At 44.0% G+C, this 16,644-nt stretch overlaps 1 protein-coding gene across 3 annotated transcripts in view; it reads left to right on the forward strand.

Moving 5' to 3' along the window:
* Positions 1-7,491: 7,491 nt before the first annotated feature.
* bms1 (BMS1 ribosome biogenesis factor) overlaps positions 7,492-16,644 on the forward strand; it is a 165,970-nt gene continuing 156,817 nt past the window's right edge. Inside the window, exons 1-2 of one of the 3 annotated variants that reach the window (XM_069885875.1) lie at positions 7,492-7,567; positions 12,746-12,937. In XM_069885875.1, coding sequence (XP_069741976.1) covers positions 12,765-12,937 — 173 coding nt within the window. In that variant the 5' untranslated portion in view covers positions 7,492-7,567; positions 12,746-12,764. Of the gene's footprint in view, positions 7,568-8,567; positions 8,622-8,661; positions 8,958-12,745; positions 12,938-16,644 lie in introns of those variants that run through there. The other 2 variants (XM_069885876.1, XM_069885877.1) reach the window with 2 other exon arrangements.

Here is a 16,644-nt window from a genome sequence, read left to right on the forward strand (position 1 = left end):
TTCAACACTTTTTCTGTATTAGAAGCCACTTGCTGTTTACATTCCAAAAAAAGCAGACTGAATTTTTTAAAAATCTTCACAAGATGCTTCCACACGTGCTTTAACTGTACTCAATTCTGAACTTATACTAACATTCATTTGAGCCAGCTCATTCATTATAGGCTGGATAACAACATTTTACTGCTTACATTGTAGCTCAGAAAAGCTCAGCCCTGCTTTCTCGGACGTACTGGCAGAACCAGGTAACTGCAGCTCCTCCTGCAACTCAACAAAAAGCATTTTAATGATTTTACTACGGGTCTGGACTTCCTCAGGGTGTTGATGCTGGTCTCCCCCCACAGCTCGTTGTTTGTTTTTTTCATAAAATCACGGAGGAGATCGATATCTTCAGGTTGGAATGCTTCCTGAAGCATTTCAGACAATGGAGTCGTCTTCCTGCGTGCTCCCTCCATTAAAATCGAAAGGCTTCCAGAATCGGGATCCACTTCTTGGGAACACGCACCTTCCTCCAGAGAACGGGTAATTCTAGCACCATCCTTCACTTGGTGAGTAGTAGACATTTTCTTTTCAGCTCCCACGGGCAGTCTTTGTGGTTTAGGCACTAAGGAAGTTAAACCTGAAGCTGTAGCAAGTTGTTTAGGCCCCAAATCTTCAACACTTCCAAAATGTAACTTCTTCTGCACTTGAGGTTTAATCCTTTTATGATTAATGGCCATAACAGTTCCTTAATACTTTAAACTAAAATTTAAAAAGTTTAAACTTGAAAACAAGGGGTTAAAAATGGGTCCTTAAAAGTCCGACCAGAGAGGTCGAGATCACACGTCTAGACTCTATGCCATCTTGCCACGTCCCCCAGCTCTGGGTCCATGCATGATTCCTCCTTGATCTCCCTGGTTTGTACTGCTTGTGGTATAGCATTCACCGCAATGAATCTCATGAACGATTTAGCCTCCACTTCAAGCGTTGAGTGCTTTACCCCATCTTCTTTCAGCAACCTTGATAGTGAATTGGCAATATTATTTTTCCCTGCTATGTAAATCACCCTATAGTGATATTGTTTTAGTCTCAGGATCATCTTTCAATTCTAGCACACGGCTTCGATCTCGGAGAATAAATGGCTTCCAGTGATCTGTGATCGGTTAAGAGCTGGAACTCTATGCCACATAGATAACCATGGAAATGTTCACAGGCCCATACAAGTCCCATGGCCTCCTTCTCTGTCTGCATCTTTCAACATCAGTAAGTGATTTGCTCGCACGTGCAATCACCCTCCATTGTTCCCCTTGCTTCTGAACTAGGACTGCTCCTTGTCCCAATGGGCTATCATCAGCTATGACTTGTGTCTTAGCCTTTGGATGAAAATATCCCAAAGTATGTGCACTCATCAGGCTTATTTTCAATTTCTGAAATGCCTTCCTTTGGTCAGTTCAAAACATAATGTGAGCATTTTTCCTTGTTAGCTTCCTCAGTGGTTCTGCAATAGTTGCTAGATTTAGTATGAACCTTGCAAAAGTTCACTAGGCCCAGGAAGCTCTTCACTTCTGTTGCATTCCTTCATTCTCAAACCTTTGCAACTGTCCACCATAATGTCAATCTTCACACCTCCAATCACTACTGGCAACTTTGGATTTGCATGTTTATTGTTAATGGAAAAAGTATATCTTGTCTCAGTTTGTTTCTCCTGATCATCATCACGTGTACATTCACATGAACCCTTTTCAACATGATCTACATTTTGTTCGCCCCTCGGCCTATGTCCGCCTCTCATCTCCCTTCTTCCTCCACAATTATTTGTATGTCTGGGTTCACCTCTTGCCTGGAGTGGGGCTCTGCATGTCTTGGCAAAATGGCTCTTTCTCCCACAGTTTCTGCACCCTGGACACTGCCCCTGGCTGGACAGGACAAATCCTTGCCAAAATGTCTGGTATTGGCACATCTGTAACATTCATGACATTCCGAATAACTAGTGTGCTTACCAGGTTTCTGTTCTTTGCATGCGGTGGTAAATATCTTATGAACTTGACCAAAAACTGCACCATCATGTCCAGCTGGGGGACCATCCAATTTCATAGTCTGAAACTGAGTTTCCACTGCTTCAAATGCTGCTGCTATTGTCAATGTTTCTGCCCAGTGTGAGTGTTGCTCCTTTCTCCAACAACTTACGTCTCAAGTGGTTTGATGTACAACTTTGTACCACCTGATCTCAAATCTGGTTTTCCAAATCTGCTCCATAATTGCAACCTTCAGCTGCCTTCCTGAGTCCTGTGACCAATTGAGCAATGCTTTCCATGTTCCTCTGTTTGATCTTTCAAAAGACGGCATTGGAATGTGGCATTTGATTCCACAACAAAATGCTTTTTCAAGGCATCAATAGCCCTGTTATAATCAGTTTTGTTCCTCGTGTCAGCCAGCGTCTTTAAAATCTCCCTCACTGCAGCCCCAGGAGTATACAAGAGTAGAGCCATCCTCTGTGTGAGCTCCCCCAGCATTGCCCCGTCGACAAACAGTCCCAAGCTGTTGGCATATGAATCGAACTCCTCATACCAAGCCCCCAGCGAGCACTAACTCTGTTTGCTTCTCCAGGCAGGTCTAATGGAGACTAATTCCTGTGGCTTCAATTCCTCCAAATGCCATATTTTCTCCTGTGCAGCTAAATATCAAGAATCTCAGTTCATCCTCATCACCAATGTCGAATCCTGAGGTCAAATGGAGTCAACATTCTTAGGTTGAGTTCAAATATGCTCAGTCTTTATTCCATGATCTATTTTTTTTCTCCCTCGTGGTCCTGTGCAACATACCAGCCACCAAAGTCGATAACTAATCTATATCATGCAAGGCATTCTAGTCGATAACTGAACTATATTACCTATCATTACAACAGGACATATCCTCCCTAGGGCAATGATATGGAGACACCCTGACATGGATTGATATGTCTGCATGCACATGATGTAGTTCTATGCCTGCTGACATTCATCATTCTTTCTTGGGCCTCCACAGGTACGAGCTAAAGGGGATGTAGACCGGCTCGTACTATGTGCACAGCATGTGGGATTATGTACAAGATGGATGCTGTAGCATGTGCAAGGAGGCAACTGAAAAAGCCCAGTTGAGGTGGAGCTTGGGAAGAGCTTCCCCTAATCCCCCTCCCCTCAGGACTCACCGTTTACTCCATTTTCTTTTATTTAATAAAGTGTTTGGTTATCCAGCAGCTCTGGCCTCTAGTCTCCTCACTAAGCACCAGACACATACATTGGCCTTGCCATCTTGGGCTCCACGAGGTGGCTGGATCCTTCTTTGCTGGCTGCCTTTGCCTGGCCTGCACTTTTCTTACCCATTATTTATTTGTTTTTATTATTTTTGATGTTTATTTTTCCTTTTTAATCTGTTTTTTTCATAAACAGAGAACATTATGAATTACCTGAGTCTTGTTCTAGTGCTTTAATTACAGAAATTCCAAAACAAGATAGAGATCCTTTGAAGGTACCTTCATATAGACCAATTTCGTTGTTAAATGTAGATTATGAAATAATAGCTAAAATATTAGCGAATAGATTGGCTAAATTTTTACCTAAGTTGATTCATATGAATCAAACAGGTTTTATAAAGAATAGATATGCCTCAGATAATATTCTGCATGTGATTAGTTTGATTAATAGATTTCGACAATCTTTAGATCATCCGATGGTGATATCTCGAGATGCAGAAAAGGCATTTGATCGAGTTGAATGGAACTTTTTGTTTAAAGTTTTGGAGAAATTCAGGTTTGGTCCTTTTTTTATTGGTTGGATTAGGGCTCTATATAGTAAACCGGTAGCTGGAGTATTGACGAATGGTTTGATTTCGGAACCCTTTAAGCTATCTCAATCAACTCATTATGGTTGTCCTTTATCACCGGCTTTGTTTGCATTAGTGATTGAACCTTTAGCACAATTGATGAGACAAAATACACAGATACAAGGTATGAAAGTTTTAGATGAGGAATATAAAATTAATTTATTTGCTGATGATGTATTGGTGTATTTAATAAACTCAGCTCAGTCACCTTTGCACTTGAAGGAGTGTTTAATAAAATATGAATGTCTTTCTGGATATAAAGTTAATTGGGAAAAAAGTGAAATATTACCAGTAAGTGAAGGAAATTATTCAGTTTATAAGAATATTATTAATTTGAAATGGACTGATCGAATTAAATATTTGGGTATAATTTTGAATGTTAATTATCAATCTTTATTTAAATTAAATTATGTTCCGTTAATGAAAAAAATTAAAACTGATTTGATCAAATGGAAAGATTTGCCTATTAATTTAATGGGAAGGATAAATACAATTAAGATGAATATATTTCCGCGTATACAATATTTGTTTCAATCTATTCTGTATTTAATTGATAATATTTTTTTTTGAGATTTGAATAAAATGGTTAGGGAGTTTTTATGGAGAGGCAAATTTTTGAGAGTGGCTTTGAATAAATTAACTTGGAAATATGAGTTAGGGGGATTACATTTACCACATTTTCAAAATTATTATGAAGCTGCCCAACTTAAATTTATTAGTTCATTGATAGATTTGGTACGGCCTTCTAGTTGGGCCAAAATTGAGATGGCAAATATTTCTGAATTTGAAATACTTCAATTTTTGTTTAGATGGAATAAAAATTTGTTACAACAATATAATGTGCCTATATTAAAACATTTCATTAAGTTATGGATAAAGAAAAATAAAATGACAGGCTCTAGGGGTAAATTATTGGCTTTGACTCTGTTGTATAATAATCAACTTATTCCTTTTTCAATACATAATCGAAGTTTATTGCATTGGAGATTTAAAGGTGTGAAAAATTTGGGAGATTGTTTTAAAGAGGGTAAATTTTTATCTTTTAATCAGATGAGGGAAGGTTTTGGTATTGATAAGAATTCTTTGTTTCTATATTATCAAATTTCATCTTTGGTAAGATGTATGTTTGGTAGAGATATGATTTTACCTGAAATGACTAAATTTGAGACTTTTCTTATGAAGGTAACAGAGAAGGGTTATATTTCATCTATGTATCAAATATTACAGGATGGTATGGATAAAAAGGGTTGGGATAGATCTAAAAGTAAATGGGAAGCGGATACTGGTTTTATTTGTTCTGAAGATGATTGGTTAGATATTTGTTATGATAGTGTAACTAGATTGATAAATGCCCGTTATGCAATGATTAACTATAATTTTTTTTACATTAATTATATTTAACATCTGAAAAATTTAAAAAGTATGGTTTTCATGAATCAGACATGTGTTTTAGATGTGGTGATATGGTTGGAACTTTTTTTCATGCCGTTTTATCATGTATACAATCTTTTTGGAAGAAAATTCAATAGTTTTTAGAATATCTGTATAAGATTAAAATAGTTTTAGATCCAACAATATTTTTATTGGGTAGTTTTCAACCTTTGAAAGGCTTGGGATTAGTTAAGTTTCAGCTTGCTTTTGTATATTTAGCTTTATCCGTAGCAAAAAAATGTAGTGGTAGTACGTGGAAAGATACAAATATGATTGATATTAATTGATGGCATAATGAGATGAAATATTGTTTAATAATGGAAAAAAAATTATGTATGTTTTGCGTGATAATTATAATTTTTTATTAATAAGTGATCATTATATTCAGAATATTTACATTTCAATTTACATTGATTAGATCTTAACATGTATATTTAATTTTTCTTTAATATTTTTTCTTTTTTCTTTCTTTATGGCTTTCCTCAGGAGAGTTGGCTGAAGGGGGGGGTTCTTTTCTTTTCTCTCTTTTTATATATATAAAAAATAACGTTCATGTTTATGGTTAATTGTTGTATATGTCATATTATTTGTTTTTTGAACGAATAAATAAATTTTTTTTAAAAATAAACTGTTTCCAAATCTCCTGATCCAGGAGCTCTAGGGGTCGACATCCTGATACTTGTGACCTTACCTGAGCCCTTCAACGAAAAAAGCAGAATGAGACCAAAGCAGGAAATCTGAGAATTCAGAGAGTGCCCGCTGGGGGAGGAATCCAGACCAATAAAAGAGGTCCATTGGATATGAAATGGGGAGTGGGGAGAATGTAAAATGAGAGAGCGGAAAGGGAGAGATGGGGCTGGAGGAAGAAGTGAGGGAGGAGTGATAGGAGGAGACAGGGATCGGGAAAGGTGTGGATGGGTCTCCTGGAAATTGGTGCGGTGCATGTTAATGCCAACAGGTTGGAGATGGCCCAGACAGAGTGTGAGGTGTAGTTAGAGGGGGTTTGGAAGCGGACTGGCCTGTAGGAAGGGAACCAGTGTCTCAGCCTGAAACATCTGGCCGCTGGGTGTCGGACTCTGGCCTTACCCTACCCTCAATTTGGTCTATGTGTCGTCTGAGTCCAGTGTGCTCGTTGAATGAAGTGATAGGAGAAGGTATTCGGTCTTACAATCAGTTTATTATATAGTACAAGAATAAAGCTTAACAGAGCTCTGGTTCAGTCGTTAGTTCATAGATCACCTTCTCGGTGAGCTATTCCCCAAGACTCACACCTACTGTCCAGACTCTTCTGTTTATATAGATCAACATTGTTACACTGAACAAAAGTTTGTTTTCTTTGATAGGCTCCTTGCCTAAGATTTATCTCAAGCAATTTCCTGCTCTGCAATTATCTATGGTGTAGTCCTCCCATCTTAATCTCCCAGGCCAGAACATTCTGTTGTTTTAATCAACACCTCCCGTGTACCCTTATGACTCCTCATTCCTACACAAGTGGTTTATTCATTTTGTTTTACTCCGACATTCTCAATTATGGTACTCTTATCACTTATAAAGATCTTCCTGTCACTGACCTGTTTCAGAATAAATCACTGTCCCAATGGTTCCTACAACCTCATCCTGTCTAACTTCTCCTATCTGTTATCCTGTTACTCCCATGTGTGTTTTTGATGTTTTCTCTTCTGTCTTGTGCTTTTCTCTCTTTGTATTTGGAGGCAGCAAATTCTACACATACTACAATCAGCCAACTTTTCTACATACTGTGGCTGTTACTTAATTGCATTAATATTTCTCTTAAACAGTTAATTGAAGTAAATAGTAAATTGTTACATAGTAATGGATTAATGAATAGTACATAGGCATATTTTCCATGACTACTTAACCCCTTGGTTCCAACATGGGCTAACGCATCTGCACCTTTCCTGTTCCATCCCATCCAGAACCGAATATTGTTTGGGGGTGAACTCTCTTCAGCCAATGGCTCTGGGGAAGCGGCCGGAGAGACCGGTCCCCGAACCCCTCCTCTCTGGCCCCTTCCCCAGAGCCATTGCCTGAAGAGAGTTCACATTGTGGCAATTGCCAGCTGTCTGCAGCGCAAGTCCCCACCTCACCAGTCCCCGAACCCCTCGAGGTGGGGACTTGCGCTACAGACAGCTAGCAATTGCCAGCCTCGAGTCACTGCAGGAGTTGTTCCTCCTGGAACAAAACATCGGGGTCGGCGGGCGGAGGAAGAACTGCAGCGAAGGACACGCCACTTCCGGCGCGCTTGGAACTGTCTGGCGTGTCTGCACGTGGAGGCGCGGTGAGGTCGGGGTCGGGGTCGGGAGATGGAAATGGGGGTGGAGGGGTCAGGGAGGCGGTGACGGGGTCCTGGGGAGGCGGTGACGGGGTCCTGGGGAGGCGGTGACGGGGTCCTGGTGTGGCGACGGGGTCCTGGTGAGACGTGGGAGGGAGAGAGGGTCCCAGGGAGGGAGGGTTTGGGGTTCCCAGGGAGGGAGGGAGGGGTTGGGGTTCCCAGGGAGGGAGGGAGGGGTTGGGGTTCCCAGGGAGGGAGGGAGGGAGGGGTTGGGGTTCCCAGGGAGGGAGGGAGGGAGGGGTTGGGGTTCCCAGGGAGGGAGGGAGGGAGGGGTTGGGGTTCCCAGGGAGGGAGGGAGGGGGGGGTTGGGGTTCCCAGGGAGGGAGGGAGGGGTTGGGGTTCCCAGGGAGGGAGGGAGGGGTTGGGGTTCCCAGGGAGGGAGGGAGGGGTTGGGGTTCCCAGGGAGGGAGGGAGGGGTTGGGGTTCCCAGGGAGGGAGGGAGGGGTTGGGGTTCCCAGGGAGGGAGGGAGGGAGGGGTTGGGGTTCCCAGGGAGGGAGGGAGGGAGGGGTTGGGGTTCCCAGGGAGGGAGGGAGGGAGGGGTTGGGGTTCCCAGGGAGGGAGGGAGGGAGGGGTTGGGGTTCCCAGGGAGGGAGGGAGGGAGGGGGGGGGGGAGGGAGGGAGGGAGGGAGGGGGGGGGGAGGGAGGGAGGGAGGGAGGGGGGGGGAGGGAGGAGGGAGGAGGGAGGGGGGGGGTCGGGGGGGGGAGAGGGGGTCCCGGGGGAGAGGGGGTCCCGGGGGAGAGGGGGTCCCGGGGGAGAGGGGGTCCCGGGGGAGAGGGTCCCAGGGAGGGAGGGAGTGAGGGACGGGGGAGCGGGTCCCAGGGTGGAAGGGAGGGAGTGAGGGAGGGGGGAGCGGGTCCCAGGGTGGAAGGGAGGTAGGCGATGATAGATAGGGGAGATTGATGAGGTGTGGTTGACGTGATTGGTGTCGATGTTGGAGAAAGATCAGGAAGTGGTGATGATTTGAAGAGGATCAGGGTTTGCCCAACGGGAACCAAGATGTAGGGAACATCAATAATGACCTGACCCTAAAAGTTGACTCACCCTTTCTCTCTATATTCAATTCAATTCTCTGTTAGCACAAGATTCCATCATTGGCTAATCTTGTTTCTTGAGGTGCGAGAGGCATTGGGGACAAGCAATGCGGTGTGTTTAGAGAGGATTCATGAGGTTAGGTGTGATACACATGTATGCTGGAGAAACTCAGCGGTCACATTGTATCCATAGGAATTAAAGGATGTCCAATGTTTTGGGCCGAGGGTCTTCATCAGGACTAAGAAAAAAGACAGGCAGGCACCAGGATAAAAAGGTGGGGAAGAGGAAGTGCAGACTAACAGGTAATACAAAAAGGTTCGAGAGAAACTCAGGTCCCACAGCATCCATAAGAGGTTAAGATCCATAACCAATGTTTGGGGCCTGACCCCTTCGTTAATATATGAGCAAAATGCAAGTGGGAGGAGCACAGGTGAGAGCTGAGAGGCCACAGGTGGATGCGGGCAGGAGAGCAAAGCTGAGAATTGATCGTGGGAGGTAGAGGGACAGGGAAAGAGGAAGGGGGGGGGGGGCGGTTTATGGAAACCGGAGAAGTGGATGTTAATGCCATTTGGTTGGAGGGTGCTCGGACAGAATATGAGGTGTTGACCTCCAATTTGTGGGACAATTTGGATTGGCAGAGCACAAGATCGTGGACAGACATGGGAATGGGGCAGAAATATTGAAATCTGTTGCCCCCGCTATTACTGTACTGCAGAGAGAGTCAACGAAGCCATCTCCAATTCTGCACCCAGTGTCTCTAAAATAGAGGAGACTAAATGCAGTAGATGACCCCTCCATATTCACAAGTGAAATGTTGCTTCACTCAGAGGACTGTTTGGGACCTTGAATGGTGGTGAAGGAGGAGGTGTGGGCGCAAGTGGAGCAACTCCTGTGGTCACATGGATAGATAGGGCAGGGGTGAATGGAGGAAAGCATGAGGGAGGGAGCGAGGGGAGCAGAAGGGAAGAGCACTTCTGGATGCAGACTGGGAGATTGTTTCATTGAGTACCTTCGCTCTGACCTCTGCAATAGTGGGGATCCTCAGAAGCAATCCCTTTCAATTCCCAACCTTATACCCATGCCACCATGTCTGTTCATGGTCACAGGCACCACCAAACTGAGACATTTGGGTACCCAACAACCAGGTGGGTCGACAGTTTCAGTTAGGCCCTGCCCCACCCCCATCACTCCCTTTCCCGATGTCTCGTTTCCTTTCGCTCCCTCATTCAATTCTCACCTTTCCTTATCTTTCCACCTTTAGCCTGTTGGTTTGTACTCCTCCCTTGCCATTTCTTCCTTCGCCCCCCTCCTCCAAAGTGGTGGGCTGCTGTAACAGCAGCGCTGAGGACCCGCGAGCGGAGTCACAGTGCTCATTCAGGGTCCATCCACCCAGTCCAACTGCCATCAGCTCCGTACAGTCCTATAAATGGACCTGACGGTAGTTTTATTTAAAAATTCTGTAACTGTGGGGTCTGCGCCTATGATCAGCAGCAGCCGTGAGTGGTTACAGACTCCGAGGGAGCGGAGGACTGGCGCAGGGCGCCAGAAAACGGTGATGCCACTTCCCATTTGAGAAGGAGAAGCAGAGGAGATGACCCATGAGATGGTGACTATGGTTGAAAAAGCACACAGGCTGCTTGTGACTGCAGTTGAGGGATTCACACCAGATTGTGACTAAAGGGGTATCAGATCTGGGAGCCCAAGGGCTCTGATCATATCAGAGGTTTAGATCTGGAGTTGCAATGGTTTGCACTGGACTGTGTGTGGTTGTGGGGGCTGCAGCAGTGCTGGGGACAAATCCATTGTCACTCGTAGACTCGGTGGGGGGGGGGGGGGGATTCTCTTTTGCTTCTCTCTGACTGTAAGAGGTGCTTCAATGAATTTCTGCCAGTGGTAAATCTATCTGCCTGACAAATTCCATGTAATATTGCACTGTCTTTATTACATGACAATAAACTGAATCTTGAATTTTTTTTTCCTCAGGCCTGAAATGATGGTTTTATATATATTTACTTTGTATGGATACTGTGGGACCTGCTGAGTTTCTCCGGCACTTTTGTACATAAATAAGTGGATACTGGATTTTTTTTTAAAAAGGCTGAGGTGATGGGGGGAGCAGTTAGCAGTGGAAGGGTTGGGGGGAAGAGGAAAGGAAACAGATGGCTAGGGAAAGAGAGTCCAGTGTAGGGGTGCTACAGAAATTGGAGGTTGATATTAATGCTGTCTGCTTAGAGACTGCCAAGAAGGATTATAAAATGTTGTTCCTCTAATTTGCAGGTGGGCTTAGTTTGGCAGTGCATAAATTTTGACAGACATGTTGGTGTGGCAATGGTGTGTGGAATTAAAATGGTTGATGATTGCAGCGGACAGAGCACAGGTGCTCAATGAAACGATCTCCCAGTCTGTGTTGTCTCCCTTGTGTAGAGAAGGCCACTTTGGGAGCACTGGATGACCACTCCAGATTCACAAGTGAAGTGCTGCGTCACTTCGAACTGTTTGGGACCCTGAATAGTGGTGACGGAGGGCGTGCAAGTATAATGCTTGTGGTCACAGCTGTAGGTACCAAGGAGGCAATTAGTGTGAAGGGATGAGTGGATCCAGGAGTGAGTGGCGTCTTCCCTTTCCCTCTCTGCTTTCTATAGCAACACTGCCCTCCGGTACATGGGATTTACAGAGTTGATAGGTTGAATTTAAAAGTTGCCTTGGCTAATTGGTAATGGCAGAGATTGAGTGTTGTGACCAGTCAAAAGTTAGCAGAGTTGTGGATACTGAGGAAGTTTGTCAAAGAAAGCACAGGACATGGCTATTTGGAAATATGGCAGATGGACTTCAATTTCGACAAGTGAGGTGATGCATTTGGGAGGTCAAAAGTAGGAGGAGAACTGGTAGTAAATGCAGGGCTGTTTGAAGTTTTCCAGTCCAGAGGGATGTTGAAAAGCAAGTTTATAGCTCAAGGTGGCAATTCAAGAAGATGGTTGTGTTTGAAAGTCAGGAAGTTGTGTTGCAGTCTGTATAAAATGTAGTTTGGGCCACATTGCATGTAGTTCATTGCACATTACAGAAAGAATATGGAATTTGTAGAGAGGTTAAGATATTCACATGATGTTGCTTGGATTAGAGAAGTATTAGCTACAAGGAAAAGTTTCCTCTCGGGTGTCAGAGGCTGAGGGGCAATTAGATAAAAGTGTATGAAATTGTGAATGGCCTAGATGGACTCTGGAAGTAAGTTGGTCTATAATGTGTATGTTTCACACAGCGAATGATAAGTGCCTGGAATGCACTTCCAGGGGAAATGGTGGAAGCAGATACGACAGCAACATTTCAGCAGGCACTTGACAGGCGGGAATTGGGGAGAAGAGACTATGTGCTGTTAGATGGCATGACGGGTGATACAAGAATAATTTGTCAAAGAAACTGTTTCTGTACTGTGGCCTTCTACGTTCGATGTTCTAAGAAGGTGATGAGGGTGGGTGAAGGAGAGAGGGGGAAGATGATGGAATTGAGGCCAAGGTAGTTGTAGATCTGTACAACATTGAAATGGATGCTCAGTGAGGCTGGAATCTGGCACTTCCACAGGTGTAGTGATCTGCAGTGCTGAGAATCGTTGTCTTCAGCAGATCGGTCCTCTCTTGGTGGGATAGGAATTAACGCTGCCAAAACAGGGCTGTTTCACAGGCATGAACCCCTGGTCATAACTGGAAAGGAAGTAGCCTCTCATCCCACTGAGTCCACACCAAACATCAGGCACCTATGTTTTATATTAATCCTCCCTCAAATCATTTTGTTACCCACATTCCCATCCTCTCACTGTGAGGATCTCCCACTCATCCACTCACAGTGGACAACTGACCTACATGTTCTGGGGATATGGGAGGAAGCCTGAGCACCACCAGGAATCTCGCAGGGTTATGTGGAGATGACATTAGAGAATGGGTTATTGGGACACTGAGGCAGTGCTTCTACCAGTTGTGTATATGCGCGAGTGTTGGTGGGTGACATGGGGGTGACTGAGAGGCTTATAGTGGGAATTATGCGACACAAGATTGGTAATGGTGACAAGCTGGATGATGAAAGATTTCATGCTTTTCAGTTACTTCAAAAAGAAAACCATGGAGATGTGCAACAAGATGCATCGTCAGAAGCACAGCGGGCCCAAAGCAGAGAGGAAAAAGCAGCGGCGTCTGAAGCACATGGGTACCAGAGATGAAGAGAGCGCCAGGGAGCGGAATCCAAAGGCATTTACGGTGAAGTCTGCAGTGCGCATGGCTAAAACCTTCCACAGGTGAGAGCACCATCTTGGTTGCAGAAACCCTAGGCCTGCAGATGCTGGAATCTGGAGCAAGCAAGGAACAGTGGCAGGGCTGGTTGGTCAGGCAGCATCCTTGGAAAGAAATCGACAGTCGATTTTTTTGAGACAAAGGTGGGAGAGGGTTACAGTAAGCTGTAAAGGGAGGAGGGGGAGGCCCAAAAGATAATTAGCTACTGGCTAAATGAAGGTGGGAGAAGTGGAGAAACCGGGAAGGAGACATTGGAGCAGTGGGGCAGGCCTAAGAGAAAAGTGAAAACACAAGGATGCTGGAGAAACTCAGCCAGTCTTGCAGCATCCAGAGGAGCTAAAGATATACTACCGACATTTTGGGTCTGAGCCCTTCCTCAAGCCCTCCCACCTTGAGGAGCGGCTCAGGCCTGAAACCGTGGTAATAATCTTTACCTCGTCTGGATGCAGCAAGACTGGCTGAGTTTCTCCATTGCCTGTGGTTTTTTTTTAATTATAATCACAGCGCCTGCAGACTTTCATGTTTTACTTGAGGACAGCAAGTTCAGGAGCAGAGCAGGTGCAAACATTAGTGCCAGATTAGAGTGGTGGTTATGTAAAATTGCAAAATTCAATGTTCATGTGCTTGCGTTTGGCCTAACCCTGATTACAGAGCGTTGGGTATAAGGAGTGGTTCAGAAACTTTGATTGTTTTCTTCTCATGTTGGAGGCTGAGTGGCATCAAATTATGACGAGTGCAGATTTGGTAGACAGGAATCAAATAGGCTTAAGGTGAGAGAGGGAAAGTTTAAAAGAGATTTATGAGGTGAGAAATAATCACTCTTCCTTAAATTTTGTTGTAAACAAGGAGGAAAAATTAGACAGGAGTAAGAGGGGGTAAATTGGGAGCAGCTGTCATTGGGGCAGGCCCATCATTGACACATGGCAGTTGCTTAAGGATCAACCCATTTGTCCATGTTCCAATTTGAAGGATGGACCAGCTTCCTTGGATAACCAGAGAGTTGATTAACTTTGTCAAAAAAATAAAGGAGGCATCTGCAAGGTTTGGGAAGCTATAATCAGATAAGGCCATGGAGAATATAAAGATTGCAGAAAAAGTGCTCAAGCAGGACATTAGGAAGTCTAAATGGGTCATGAGGCATTTATGGTGAGCAGGGTTAAAGTAATTCCCAAGGTATTTGTGCTTAAAAACAAGAGGATGACAAGACATTCAAGGGAATTTATGCTTGGCAGGAGAGGGAGTGTGAGAGGTACTAAATGAGTACTTTTTATGAGTCTTTAACCGAGGAAAAGAACGTGGAGAATGTTTGTGCTAAGGCAAGTTGAGATCCAGAAATAGGCTTTTTGAGGAGCATTACAGTGGTCAAGTCTCCTGGGCCTGTTTGGCTACATCCCTGGTTATTGAAAGAGATAAGTGAAGAGTTTGCTGGGGCAAAGATTTTTGCCTCCTCACGAGTGATAGGAAAAGTCCAATAAGACTTTTCCTTCCCCTTGTTCAGGTAATTCTAGGAGAGTGAGCACCCCATCTGTGATAGGGAAACTATTGGAGAGGTGTTGCACACATTCGGGAAGTCATAGTCGGATGAGGGAACCACGGAAGTCTGCAGATGCTGTGATTGTGATTTATGGATGCTGAAAGACTGGCTGAGTTTTTCCAGCATTTTGGTATTTTTTTACACAGTCTGATAGGGGCTGTCAACATGGCTTTTTGAGGGGCAGATGATGTCTTTCCCAATTTGAGTTTTTTGGAAGGGGTGGCATGGTTGATTGAGTGTAAGGCGGTGGATGTTGCATGGATTTTTAAAAGACATTTGACAAAGTTCCTTACGGTAGGTCTAGAAAGTAGAGATGTATGGGATCCATGTTGAATTGATAGTTTGGCTGGTGCAGAGAAGACAGAGGGTCATGGTGAAAGGGTGTATTTCTGACTGGAATCCCATGAACAGCAAATTTCTGCAGGGATCAGTGTGTTCCTTGTGTTTAGATATGTAACTTAGATGAAAAGGCAGGTGGGTGGGTAAGTAAGTTTGGATTGGTGGAATTGTAGTTGATGGGCAGTGGATTCGACTATCATAAGCCTTTCTTTACGAATGCGTTCCAGTAAATTGGCCATACAGTGTCCCATTTAGGAATAGTGTTTTTGCTGTTCACCTTTGCCCACTCTTAACTGGGACACTGCATGCTTTCATGTTCACCTCGAGCCTTCCCCAGGGATAGAGTGTTTTACCTGCTACTGGTGACATCATGACGCATTGAGTGATGGTGGACCTGCCCTAAATCATGATCAATGTATTATGATTTTACATTTGAACAAAATTAATCATGCATAATTATAACATAATTAAGCTTTATGTACACCACAGTATGAGCCCTCCAGTTCCTTATACCTTTATAAGGGATGTTGGGAAAGTGCTAGCAATAGCGGACAATTTTTAAACAGCGTGGGAAAGTTGGTTACACCATCGTGCACAATTTATAAAGACTAGGAGAAAACAATGGCGGACCTGCCCTCACAAAATTCTGTGCAGCATAGAAACTCCTCCATGAGTGCTCTGTGCATACAGCCCTTTCCCTGCTGCATGGAATTCTGGGAGGCCAGGCCCGTTACTGCTTTTACTCACGGTATTTTGCATGATAGTGCTACCAACTTTCCCGTGTCGTTTATAAATTGTCTGTTATTGCTACAACTTTCCTCTCTCTCCGCTACGACTTTCCCACGACAAGGTTTATACATTCATTTTAATCTTTTCTTTCCTTCATGTTCCTGCACTCACACAAAAACTAGTGTTATTTCTGACCTGGAATGTAATTCCCAGTTTCACACTTGGCTAATTGGATTGCCGATGTCTTCAGATGCCGGCGATTACATTTGGGGTCAAGGCAGTCTATCCATGGCACGAAATGATTTCATTTCACACGGACTTTCAGACTAATTTGGTTTCACACTTGACCCTTACCCTGCCAATTCATGAGATAAGATGCAAGTGTAAAAGTCGACAGGGTGCAGACCAGTTACAAATCTGGGCAGAGAAATGGCCGGTGGAGTTTAATCCAGACAAGTGTTGCATTTTGGGAGGTAAACATTTAATAGTAGGGTCTTCAATGCATTGATGTGCAGAAGGATCTGGGGGCCCAGGTCTATAGGTTTTTGAAAGTGGTCATGCAAGTAGATAGGGTAATTTGTGGGATGCTTGGCTTTATTGGGCAGAGCACTGAGTATAAAAGGAAGGAAGGCGTGTTGCAGCTATAGAAACATATGGTTAGGTTACACTTGGAATACTGTGTACAGTTGTCACCCTTTCCAGATAGGATATGGAGGCTTTAGAAATGGTTCACAAGAGGTTTACCAAGATACTGCCTGGTTTAGAGAGTGAGTTATGGGGAGAGATTCCAAAAACTTGGATTATTTTCTCTGGAGGCTGAGGGGCGACTATGTAGAAGTTTACAAAAGTAGGATGGACAGTCAGAATATTTTCCTCGGGTCAAAAGTGTGTGTTTAAGGCGTCGAGGAGTAAGTTTAAGAGAGATGTGCAGTAAAACAGAGGGATCTGGGAATACTTGATTTCTTGAAAGTTGAGTCACAGGTACATAAAGTCATAAAGAGATCTTGAGCCTTCAAAAATTATTGAGTACAGGTGTTGGGATGTTATGTATAGTTGTATGAGACATTAATGAGGCCAAATTTGTGTGCAGTTTGGGTCACCTAACTACAG

This window comes from Narcine bancroftii, chromosome 6 (genome assembly GCF_036971445.1).
Source record: "Narcine bancroftii isolate sNarBan1 chromosome 6, sNarBan1.hap1, whole genome shotgun sequence".
NCBI classification, from domain to species: domain Eukaryota; kingdom Metazoa; phylum Chordata; class Chondrichthyes; order Torpediniformes; family Narcinidae; genus Narcine; species Narcine bancroftii.